Source organism: Uloborus diversus, chromosome 3 (genome assembly GCF_026930045.1).
Source record: "Uloborus diversus isolate 005 chromosome 3, Udiv.v.3.1, whole genome shotgun sequence".
NCBI classification, from domain to species: Eukaryota; Metazoa; Arthropoda; class Arachnida; order Araneae; family Uloboridae; genus Uloborus; species Uloborus diversus.
Window position 1 is genome coordinate 87,197,956 of NC_072733.1, and position 13,641 is coordinate 87,211,596.

Genomic DNA, 13,641 nt, shown 5'->3' on the forward strand with positions numbered 1-13,641 from the left:
TTAGTTTACAAGTTTCAATAATTGAAACTTTGAATAGCGACCCTATGTGGACCACTTTTGCTTGGACAACCCTATACTATTGATTTTTAAGCTACAATTTTTTAAATAACATATGTGGAAACTCGATGAGGGTAAATTACTCACTTTTGGACACCTTTTAGCCCCTTACAAAACGGATTAGGGACCCGAAAAAGGTACGCAACCTTACTTAAGCATTTCATTTCAATCTTTTACTCTTCAATTTATGATTACAGTTTCTAGAAACTTGATGAGGGTAAATTAATCATTTTTAGCACCTCTCAACCTCTGGCAACCATGCTTAGCTCACGTGAAAGAGGTAGAAATGTTTACTTAAGCGTTTTATTTACAACTTTTTGCTACATCTATGGTAACAGTTTTTGGAATCTTGATGAGGGTAAGTCAAGTCTAGTAGGATCTTAGACGATTAGTCGTGCTAGCCGTTGTTTTGATAATAGAAAAATAATTCGGTTAATTTTAATTAAGTTTGAAGTGTGGGCTTTCTATTAGTTGCTTATTTGCTATTAGTTGCTATTAGTTATTGTGTTTTTGTACTACAGCTGATTCTATGTAAATATGATTTTCTCAAAGTCCCAGAGTAGCCCATGTTTCACTGTGCCCCTAGTGAGCTACAGTGGGATAAATTCATTATTTTTATTTAAAAAAAACATGAGGATAAATTATGAAAAAAGAAAATGTGATAGCTGAAAAGTTCTATAATCGCACTCCACAATTACAATTTTGTTACAAAGAAAATTTAAAAAATATGTAACAAAATAGATAAACTGTCACACTGTGTGTGTCGCCTTTTCCCCCACTTAATGTACTCCATTTGTAAGCTCTCAAAACTTGGAAATTAGTTTTAATCCTCATTCGACGCATTAGATTAACTGAAAGTTTTGAAGAACATTTTGTAACATTTTGTTAAAATAGAAGGCTTTAAAATACAGCAAAGGTTGTAAATGAATCGATTATTTCAGAAAAGGCGTAAGTCCTATGGAAATTCATTGGACTTACGCCCTTTCTGAAATAATCGATTCAAATGCATTTTCTCATAATTTCATAAAACAGAAATCCAAAAAAAAAAAAAAAAAGAGAGAGAGAGAGAGACAAACAAATATTTTTTATCGACGTTCGCCGATATTTTTGAATAGGATAATAGAATATTTTGTCAGTTCTGACATTCGCTTAATTCTCCGTATTCAAGAAGAGACGCCAATTGTGTTTGAACTTGACCGTGAAATTTTTTATCCCAAATTCATCCCCTTTACCAGGGAAAAATAATCCTTAACGTTTTATAAATGTTCCTGCTGCAGCAAATAAAGTAATTCTGTTAAAAATTCAAATTGTTAATTGATAAATAATTTTGGAAAATTTACCGAAATGTTTTGTTTTGCTACCAGAAGCTGAAGTCTCGAAATAGTCAATTATCTGATTTCTAAGTATTTGCTCGTGAAAACGAACTAAGTGCTTCCTTTGCCATTGAATCTAAATATAACATTCCCCTCTCAATTGCGACAGTTCCGCTGATTCTTAGTACAAGCAGAAATCAGAGACAAAGTTGTCAAGATTGTTTGGAGAAATAAGTTGAGTTACATTTATTTTAATATTTTATTTTTTCTGTTATCATTAAATGTTAAGCTTTTGAAATTTCTGTATTTTCGTGATAGATTTAAGATTTAAAATTGTCTGAATAACGTTGTTATTTTAAAAGGACCATTCCACGGAAAAGCCGCCATTTTGTCTCGCACGTAACAGCTAATATTTTCCATTAAATAATGGTGACTTTAAAGGCAACAAAATGTTGAGGTTAACGAATTAAACATATGTTTGTTATTTCTTAAAGAACAAGATTTTGTTAAATTCCTTTTTAAATTACTATTTTCAATAAAATATATTTTCTCTCACGTGCGGGACAAAATGATCGTTTTTCCGTGGAATCGCCCAGAAGTATGTTAATAAAGGGCTTTAAATATCAAATTTCAAACAAATACAAAAATCAAAATGTTAAATCTAGCATATCAATATTATTAGTTTCTATCTCTAACAGTTTGGAAAATTGGAAATTTTGGCATCTATGGCGATCATGGTAAGCTTACACATGCATGCAACGTTTTTTCGAAAATCGTAAAAAAAAAAAAAAATCAATACAAAAGAAATTAATGTCTAAAGTGGTTTAAAGTAAATTATTATTAAAACCAAAATAAAAATAAACCTGTTTTACTACTTATTTAATTTAAATGCTCATTAACCTATGATAACAAAGCATATTTGGAGTTCAAACTTAAAACCTCAAATTATTAATAAAGCAAAAGCCAAACCAGAAACTGAACAAAGCCTACATCAAAAATCAGCAAAACCTTTCTTCGTGAAATTAACTTAAATGAAATGTTTGCATTATTCACGTCTTTCTAAGAATAACACAAAAATAAACCGGAATTTTTAAGAGAGAAATTATTACACATCCTTAATTTTAATTTTAAAATCGTGATGTACGTCAGCCGTGAAGATGACACTATGACGGTGAGTGGAGACTATGTAACATATACAGAAAAGACTGACTGTTCCACGTGTTTGCACCCAATTGTGTAGTAGAGGTGTCATCATTGTTTGAAGATGATACTGTGAAAAAAAAAAAAAGAAAAACACTTTTTGAAAGCCCAATAATTTTACGTTTTCTTCTCCAGCAGGTCTAAGAAATGGGAAGCAACTAGTTTCAACTAAATTTACTTTTCACTTAGAAAATTACTAAAATTATTCATTTATGAATTTTACATTGTCTGCTACAAGGTCTGCTGATGTGCAATTAAGGTGATTCCATCTACCCCACAAATTCTGTACTCTGGGGTAAATGGAAAAAACTAAGTTTTTTTAAAAAATTAATTGTTGTTTCCGTGTTCATAGTTACTTACACCGTACGGAAAAAAACCTTCTTAAAATGCTTCTGATATAATTCTTGCTAATTCTTATGTAAAATGACCCCCTGATTCTAAATGCGACACCTGGTTATGGCTAAATGGTCCCCCTACACGTCCCATTTTTTGGAATGGTGCCAGCATTTTTTTTTTCAGTTTTCGACAGTTTTATTACCATTATTTTTATTTGGAGGAGAATTGAGCGTTATATCATCCATTAAGACTCTTCTAAGGGGCTATAGAGGTGCAAAGTTCAAAAACATGAACATTTGGACTCATGGGTGGTATTCCCCCCTGAAATATTTTTAAAATCACAAAATCCGATCTTGTTTTTCTAGATTGTTGTACAATTTTTTCTTTTATTTTTTTTAACAAAACAGAGAATAGGACTCGCTCCTATGAGTCTCATACCAAAAAAAAAAAAAGAAAAAAAAATCACGTCATAAAAAAAAAATTTAAAATCATTGGTAGCATTGCATTTTACACAGTCAGTCACATCGCATATCTTCAGTTTGGAACCTCCCCGCATTATTCAACATAATTCACATGCATAATTAATATTAAAATAATCTTAAGATTGAAATAATATTAAGTATGCTTATAAATATACAAGTATTCTTTTAGTCTAGTCTTGATGCATTGATGAATGTTTATATTTCTGGGGATGTACTGCAGTTGCACATTATTTTTCACTATATCAAGAAGTAATAAACAATGGAACAAGTATATCCTCAAATATATAAAAAAAAAATATATATATATATATATATATATATATATATATATATGGGTCATTCTCCAGAAAACGTAACTTTTGAACGATAATATTTTTCAATTTCGAAACTTTTTGTTTTCGTTTTTTTTTTACTCTTACATGAAAGTGTTACCTACTAGAAGTAGTCACAAACAATAGTCCAGCTAAGCTCCAATTATGTTACTCATAAATTAAAAAGAAATGCCTTGTCTACGGAGATAAAAAAAAATCTTTAAATATTTAAAAATCGAGGCCAATTTAATATCAAAGTAGTAATTTTGTTAAGTGTGCAAACAATCAGCTATTTTAATGATTAGTGGGAATATAATATCTAGATCTCTTAATTAAAGTAATACGGCTTAATTAGTAGTTTCAAATGTATGTTTAAAAATAGTATTAAGTAAATTTGGGGATATACAGGCAATTTATAATTTTGATAGAATGCCTATTAGTGATGTATTTCTCCTCTATCATTTACTTTCACCTCAGAAATAATGACATGGATAAGGCTATCACGGAAGTGAGGAATTCTCCACTGATATAGGTCTAATAGATACATTTTTCAGGGATTTTTTTTCTCTTCGTTGCTACAATCTGCACATGTTAAGCATATGAAAATATGTTCACTTCTTTTTTTTTATATCACAATTTACATCCCTGAAATTCACGTTCACGGAGGTGAGAAATCAGAATAACCACACTGAGTTTTCAAAGCAAAATCTATCTTCTTGTTTTTCGACAAAAACCTCGCAACATCAACTATTGCTGAAAATAATCAAGGGGGCTCCCTTGTATCATGGAAAATAAAATTTGATGTCATAACTGCCATTTTTTAATGAGGAATGGCATTTTGAGTTTAGGTAACGGAGGTGAGAATTTATTGTGTGACATGATTCCTTGTCTTACTAAAACGAACTAAAACACATTTAAAAATATTTAAAAAACTTAAACATTTAGTTTTTGAGACACTTGGTAAAAGGAATAATAAATAAGTAAGTATATAATTTTGATTAAACAAGCTATTAAGCAACATGAACAGTCACACAAGGAGTGGTACATGCCACGGAGGTGAGAATTCACATGTTATGAACCAAAAATGAACTAAACTAAAAATCTGTTGTCAGGGTCCAATAGATATATTTTTGATGAAGTTAAAAATCATTGTTAAATGAATTGTTCCTTTAAGTTTTTACTGTAAAAGGCGTGGGACAGAAAAGTTACACTTTTTGAAGAATGACCCATATATATATATATATATATATATATATATATATATATATATATATATATATATATATATATATATACTCCATTATAAGCCTATTTGTTTAATTTTAATCATCATTATAATGGGAATGTAAGTTGAATAATACTGGAAGGTTCTTTACTGAAGATTTGCGACTCTGAGTATGCAAAATACGATACTTAAAAAAATTTACAATTTGAATTTATTTTTCGGGTATGGGACTCATTGGAGTGAGTCGTGCACCGGTTTTATGCCAAACAAATAAGACAGAAACGTGAAAACAAACCTCTAGAAAAAAATAACGATCGGTTTTGTGTATTTTCAAAATATTTTAGGAGGGAGTACCCCCATGAGAGATTTTCCCAACTTTCCCAAATGCTCATGCTTTTGAACTTTGTATCTCTCTAACACCTCAGAAGAGTGTTAATAGATAATATGAAACTCCCTTGCCCTGCAAATAAAAATAATGGATATGAAACTGTCGAAAACTTAAAAAAAAAATAGGGAGAGGGTGGGCGCCATTCCCGAAAAGTGAGACGTGTAAGGGGAAAACAGTAATCATATTTGAATCCAAGGGGTCGTTTTACATAATAATCAGCAAGAATGATGTCAGAAGCATTTTGAAGGGGTTTTCTTTCCGCACGGTGTAATCACTACACTGTAAAAAATCTCGGAAAACTCTCTGAATATATAAAAAAGTTTTCCGTAATACACAGATTCGTACGCCCTCCGCAGTTTTCTGCTATAATCAAAAACGTTTCCCGTATAGCAAGAAAGTAAGAGTCGACGCATGCGCAGCTCACAATTTTATAGTCCAGCAGCAAATCTAAACTAAAACTTTCGAAAGCACGCAATGAAAACAAGTGCTGTGACTCATGTATGCGATAACACTCATCAAGGGGATTAGTAGAAGTTTTGTTCCTCGCATGAATTCACTGAAGATAATTCTAAAGTCTTATATTTTCTTGCATATATATCGTCATAAGATTGAATTTGAAGCTATGTCACTTATTTTTAAGTACGAAGTGCAAATTCTCGACGCATGCTCGCGGAAGGAATACAAACTGAAATTGAAAACCAAATAACTACCGAGAGGACGCCATGTAAATTCATTGCGTCGCATAACTTGTGTAGGTAATTTACTTTTTTCTTGGATACTTTTCTTCTTTCTACCAAATGGGTAATTTTTGTTGGCAGAATTTTATTCTGTCATAAAAATCACCTTTTTGGTGACCAAAGCCTGCAAAAGACCACCACCGACGAATAGGTAAGTCGCTTTGCAACTCTATTACTTTAAAGAGATTTAGTTCATATAAATCTCGTTAAAAAAAACCTATTTTCTTCAGTATTATTTTTTCGTTGTGAACTATTGCAATTTGAAAATATTTTACATTACATAGAACACATATTTAAAGTGCAAGTGTGTCTAGTTTTATTCTGTAAAATTTATGAATTGAAGATTATAAAAAAATTTAAATATGTGTTATTGTGTACTTTGTTTTTATGTGTCAATCTCAGTTAATATTTGGCTATGTATCAAGCATTATGAATTAAATGTTATAATATGCAAATTGTCAGGTTTGATAGTTCGTCTTTAAGGTTGCATGTTTTCATTCTCTTGTAAACAGTGTAGCTAGATTGTATGAAGTAAAAAAAAAAAAAAAAACTATCTCTTGTAATTAGGAACATAGTGCTTCAGTATTATCTAAATGACGATATCTCTTTAAATATTTGCATTAGCGAAACGCTTTAAATTAGTTAAATGTGTATTAATTTATTTAACAAATAGATACATATATGTATTTAAAAGTGTCTTCATTTTTTTCGTTTTACGAGCCTCAATTTTACCAAAGGCAAAAAAAAAAAAAAAAAAAGAAAAAAAAAAAGACTTAATAAAATAATTTTGTATTTTTACACCATATTAAAGTATTTGACTTATAATTTATATGATACTTTGATTTATAATGTATGTGATACTTTGATTTATAATGTATATGATGTTGCTTTTTCAAGGGGGGGGGGGGCGCTTCATAGCATTTTATGGGTGCACCATCACTTTTATGGTGGGGGAGGGGTTATTCTCGTATATATGAAATGGAATAATCATGTAATAGAGTTCAATGTTTTAATAAATAAAATATATAATGCATTTTGCGCACACTGTAAAAATAAAATCAGTAACCTATTTCGAATAAGTATTTATATTTGTGATGAACTGGAAAAGGGCAAGAACAGAAGAATCAACCCGAATGGTTCCAGCAGGGGGACTTGGTGTCATATTTAAATTCATCAATTTCTCTGTTGGTACTTTTCGGTACACTTTGTTCGTCAGAGAAATTGACTTGAGGTGAACGAATTCCGGAACGCGAAGGGTAGGTAAGTCCTGTCAAATTTTATCCGAAGATAAAAGCTATCAAGTTTGATACAAGATATGTTTTTAAGTTCTGCATTAAAAATACAATATGTTGATAGTTTTGTCTTGAAAATATTGAGAGAAAAACTGAAGTTTAAGATTGTTTAACAAACAATCCCCACTTTTCAGAAGGTACCCCCACTCCAATTCCCCGACGATTTTGTGATTAGGAATGAAACTACTAGATTATTTCATAATTTTTCAAAAATTTATAACTGTGCATATGTTATGCTGTTAACCATGCTATTTGTCATTAGAAATTCCAAAAAAAAAAAAAAAAAAAAATCCACGAATAATTCTAAAATTGCTTGTATTATTGCTCTTAGATATGAAAGAATTGAAACTGATATGGTATGCAATACTATAATAAAGAATTATGTTTTAGAAAAAATCACGGAAAAAGGATTCCGAAATTCTCGGAAACGTTTTTGAAAATTGTTTGGAGAATTCCGAAATACTCGGAAACGTTTTCGAAACTTTCATGAACCACAGCTGCACAGAATACTCAGAAACATTTCTGGAAATTACGGAAAGAGGATTCCGAAATACTCAGAAACGTTTCTGAAAATTACAGAAAGAGGATTCCGAAATACTCAGACACGTTTCTGGACATTACAGAAAGAGGATTCCGAAATACTCAGACACGTTTCTGGACATTACAGAAAGAGGATTCCGAAATACTCAGAAACGTTTTTGAAACTTTCATGAACCACAGCTGCACGATATACTCAGAAACGTTTCCGGATTTTTTTTACAGTGTATGATAATGTGGGGTGTGGGGTGCGATTGCCTCGAGAGGTTGAACTCCTTTATTTTCTCGTAAAACAACACAAGAAAGATTTATAGCATGAATAGAGGAAATAATAATAAATAAACCCCAAGGCTCCGGAGGGAATCAAACACACAAATTGCGGCAGCCGAAGCTAAGCTTCAACATGACCGCCAGGGTAGTTCTACCACACGTCGGTCGGACTACACAATATTTCTGGTCATAATGCACGTAAATGGGGAAGGGGAGAGGGGTTCCAAATTTTTCTCTCTTTTTTTTTTTTTTTTAACTTATGGTTTTGGTAAAAGTTTTTCCAAAATAACAATTTAAATCTTTCGATTCTTACAGCGAATAAAAGATAGCAAAAAGTTTTTAAAGTTCTTTTTTCAATTATTTGTTTCTAAAGTTGTTATGATCTTTAATAAGAACTGTAAATTACTGTGTAAAAAATGTGTATGTAGTAGAAATAAAAATAAAGGTATGTCAAAACAAAGGTAATTTTTATTCTTATTATTTTAAAGGTCTGTTTACGGCTACCTTTTGTTGTTGATCATTAATTTCATTAAATGTCCAGCAGAAAATAACCACATTTATAAATTACTGCTCTCATATGCAATGCATAACCGCTATTTGAATGATCATTAAAAGCTTTTTTTAAAGCAGCAAGGACATTTTCCCTTCTGTGTTTGCTACTGTGTTGCTATAGAATTGTCCGAAAAAAAGAAGGAAAAATCACAAATTAGAATGAAATAAGTTGAATTAGTTTCCGAATAAATCTTAAATGCGAAATTAAGACACTTACCGGCTCAGTGATAGGAATAGTTTCCATTTCCATCTCAACTCCAGAAGGCAAATTTCCTTCATTTGACAGCGTCCTAGTACCGTCCGACAGTAGGGCGCCGTCACTAAGTCCCCCGGAGACGACACCCATGTTCCCAAGTCCGTCCAAATATCGAGTTCGTTTCAAGATTTCGATCGTCTGTCGTCAGCGAGAGACACACACCGCTGTGACTGAAGCAGAAAATGGGAGCTATTTATAATATTTCCTGTGTTACGCCCTTGATTTTTTTTTTCTTTTCTTCGTTCATTCTAAAGCTAGAGCCGAGTGAAGTATCGTGACGAAACTTAATTACGCTCGATCATTAAACTCAAAGCACCAGTGTTTAAATACAGCGCCTCGCGCGGCGAATTTGATTACTTGAAAAATATTTCCGAACACCTATTTCGTTTTTATTAATCAAATAATTGTAACTTGTAGCTATATTTAAATGTAATCTAGCCTACTTTGTTGATACTAGTGTATTTTAAAAAAATACGGTGTCGGTGAAAATAAATTTTAAAATGTATATTAAAAGCTAGATAATGTTTAAATAAAATTCTAATGTGGAGAAATGTGGGGCAAAGTGAAATTTAAAAAAAATTTCACCCTTTGCAACTTCACCTATCTAGCAGTATTTAAACATTGTTCTTACACACATAGTTGATTTTAGTAAAAAAATAAACAGCTTTAGAGATTAAGGGGAAAAATAAAAGTCCTTTTTAAAATTTAAAACATATTTTATTATATTGTGGATCATCAAAAGTACTTAATTATTATAAAATGCTAAAATTTTTGTACTAAACTATTAAAGTATTAATTGAGACTTATTGATGTCCAAGGCAGTGCTTATTTAGTTAATATTAAGTATGCTGTAATATTTAATTATTTCAGCAATTTGTCAAATGTACGCGGGGTAAAGTAAATAGGGCAATGTAAAATAGTACATTTCGTTACGCATTTTATTAAACCGTGAACTTACACCACACCTGAACACCAATTGCTTATGATTTAAAAAAAAGATTTAAAAAAAAACCCTATCCAAAATTTCAAATATGAGCTGAAACAATAAAATTCATCTATGTACATCCTACTTAATTTAGAAAAGTGAGTTCCAAATATACTAATTGTGAACTATAAGCTTTCTCATACGCTGTTTTTTTTTCTTACATCAAAACTAGATTTCAATCAAAACTTTATTAGAAAACAGCCATTAACTATGTTTTAAGTAGGACCTTATCTGCTAAAATGAACACTAAAGTAAACATTTCTTTGCGTACAAGAACAATGAGAAATTTCAAAATATTATATTTTGATTGAATCATAGTTGATACAACTTGAATCAATTACAATGTTTGCATCAGTTTAAAGCACAGCCAATTATTATACTTTTCAACTTTCAATAGACAATAAAAAATGCACTTTTTTCCTTATACATTATACAATTAAATTAAGCTCATCAATAACCTGCCCATCCGTAACTATTTTATTACCTTTCCATGAACGGTGATAGCCAGTGTCCGAAACATGATGGAAGCTACGTCAACCGGATGTCTAAAAAAAAATTCCTCTACTAGTCTGAACTTTTTTATTAACGCTGATATGGGCGTAGCCAGAGGGGGGCCTTCCTAGAGGAGAACCTCTAATCCACAGTCTGCTCCCAAATGTCCCCAAAGATAATTTTAAATTGTGAAAATTTCTGGTGGAGTCGACTCGACTACCTTTCTTCTCCTTACTTGGCCAAAAATAGCATAAAATGTTTTTTGAAACTAATATTTCAAGCGGTGTCGGGTGCCAGAAACACCCCCCTCCCCTGCTTCTTTTGGGTAACGTAACTTCTGAACGTTACGAAAACTCCGAATGTCCGACTCCTTCCCCTGACAACCCAACTCAAAATTGTGATTTTAGAGTTTCAATATAGACATATTTCCAGAGAGATTGCATGTATAATCTTTTTTTTTCCCCGCTGATGTCACTGAAGAGGGACAAAAAATGCATTTCAAGGCCTTGAATTTTGTAATGACCGGGGCAAAGTCCTTCCTCTCCTTCCCGAACATCTCAATATTGGTATGAAATTGTGTTTCTAAAACTTCAATGTTAAAAAATTTCTGACAATAGCTCCTAAATTCTGACTCTACTGCTATCGTCATCAAAGCACTTCTAAAATGTGTTTTAGAAGTTCCGAAAATTTTACCGAGATTGAACTTTTCCCATTCTCTTACGTCCCCCAAGCGTAAATTTTGATAAAAATTTGAGGAAAAGATTTGACATCACCACAACGATAAATTCTAAAACGACTAAAGATCGACAAAAACTGCAAGAATTAAATCTGCGAAATATTCGTTATTCAGGTAACGCCCCTAATCCCCACCCTGTCTTTTCTCTGATGTTACCAATGAGCCTAAAACTGTTTTTGGTTGTGTAACCTTTAGTATCTACAATGCGGTTGAAAAGTTTAGGCACAATGCAAATTTTTGAATAAAATGAAAACTATTCAACGGAATGCTTTCAAATTTCTACTGTAAATGGCTAGTATGATCCTTAATATGTGTCTGAAATTTTGAAAAACATAACAGTAACGAAAATTAGAAAATACAATCGACATTTTTTTTGACTGTCGCAAAAGTTTATGCACAAATCAGATTTTATGCTAATATCTCTTGAAACGTGATGCGTGAAGGTCCAGTGTGGTTTGTTTCAACGAGTTTTAAAGTGTAGCAATGGCTTAACGTGTTATCAAGATGCCAAAGTCTCTGCAGTTCTCGCCTGAAGAAGTTGCGAAACTCTGAAAGCGCTGAAAGCTGAAGGTAAATCCGTTATGGAAATTTCAGTGATTTTAAATCGGTCTAAACGTGGTATTTATGATGTTCTGAAATGTGGAAAACAATTCGAATCTGCTTATGAAAGCCGAGAAACCTACCTTTCATGAGGATAGAAGAATTAAAAGTATGAATCTAACTGGAAATGTCTCTTAATCAGATAAAAACTCGACTTGAATCAAAAATATCACTCGACACCATACGCAGACGAATAACCGAATCAGAATTTATCGAAAAACAAAAGTTAGCTTGTAAACCTTTTCTGGAAGTGTCACAAACAAGCGTGGCTATAGTGGGCAAAACACCACAAGCATTATACTGACGAATGGATTAGTGTTAGATTCTCAGATGAAAAAACATGGAATTTAGACGGTCTAAATGGGTTCTCATACTATTGGTGTGACTTGAGGAAAGATCCGAAGTGCATATTCAGTAGGAAACATGGTGATGGATCACTCATATTGTAGGGGGTGCTTTTTGCTTCAACGGACTAACTTCTCTTAGCTTTATGAAAGGCAGACTAAATTCAGAAGTGTGTCAAAATCCCCTAAGCAAGCAATTGTTATCGTTTGGTGAAGTCCTAGGTGGTCCTGATTGGACATTCCAGGAGGACAACGCTGCAATACACACTTCCCGTAACACAAAAGAATGGGTTTCGTCTCAAAATATGAGTGTAATGAACTTGCCAGCACTCACAGCCCAAATCTCAATTCAATAGAAAACATCTGGGGAAATCTCTCAAGTGACGTATACCAGAATGGGAAGCAATATACTCTGTACAAGGGCTCAAATCAGTTATCGAGGAAGCTTGGTACAGATTCATTCCCGAAATCTTCCATAATCTCGTACTATGAATGGAAAACCGTGTATTCGAGTTCAGCAAATGCAATGGTAACAATATAGACTTTTAAAAGACTTTTATGCTTTCTTAAATGTAAATATTTCGTTTTTGTGCCTAAACTTTTGCGACAGCAAAATTTTGATTTTTTTATGAAATCTTATTTTAATTTCACTAAATTGTTTCCAAATTCGAAACATAAATTTGTTAGCGGATTGTCTTTTTCCAGTAAAAATTTGAAAGCTATTTGGTGTTTACTTTTCTTTTTGTCAAAAGATTTCGGTTGCGCCGCAGTGTATCTTAAATTCAAAGCAATATACTGAAAATAAAGAATTGAACTGGAATGATGATGGGTAAGGGGGGGCAGTTTCAAGTCTTTGCTCCGCGAAGAAAAATCAAAGATAAGGTACGGGGGGGGGACACTAAAAATCCCGATCTTATGTGTCTGTGCTTGCTCTCCCTAACGGAAACATTGGCTACGCCCATGAACGCGGAGAACTATTTTGTCTGGCACATAAAAAAATTTCCTGGCTCCTAAGATTTTAAAATTTTTGTCGGTCTCTGGCGATAGCAATTATCAAAAAAAAAAAAAAAAAAAAAAACATTTCTAACTTACCCCGCGCTTCCGCGTGTTTCATTCACCGACAGGAATCTGCTCTGTCATTACGTTAGGAACCGGTAGGTTGCTACATAACGGACGTAGGTGAACACGTTGAAAGGGAGGGGGAAAAAATACTAGTCAAGCAACTGGCTTTTTCTTGCAATAGGTGTGCTCCGAAGACGGTAGTAAAAAAAATATACAAAAAAAAAAGTTTCGCTCTTTTTTAAGGGGTCTAAGGACCCTTAACCTTCAAAATTTTCGACTTTTGGAAAAAATATATGTTATGCATATTTTAATTCTGAACAATTTGATACCTTATTTATTACCATACGCCAAAAACTTTTCCAGTTATTGTAAAAATGCGTAAACTTTCTCCATAGAGATTTATGTTAACAGCAGCTGTTTAAGCCTCTTTTTCTCAGGTGACGGTTTCTTCGGTTATCTCGTTTTG

At 32.4% G+C, this 13,641-nt stretch overlaps 1 protein-coding gene across 1 annotated transcript in view; it reads right to left on the reverse strand.

Moving 5' to 3' along the window:
* The window catches only part of LOC129218604 (ninjurin-A-like), a 30,694-nt gene extending 21,568 nt beyond the window's left edge, over positions 1 to 9,126 (reverse strand). Inside the window, exon 1 of the mRNA XM_054852924.1 lies at positions 8,918 to 9,126. Coding sequence (XP_054708899.1) covers positions 8,918 to 9,046 — 129 coding nt within the window. The 5' untranslated portion in view covers positions 9,047 to 9,126. The remainder of the gene's footprint in view (positions 1 to 8,917) is intronic.
* Positions 9,127 to 13,641: the final 4,515 nt, after the last annotated feature.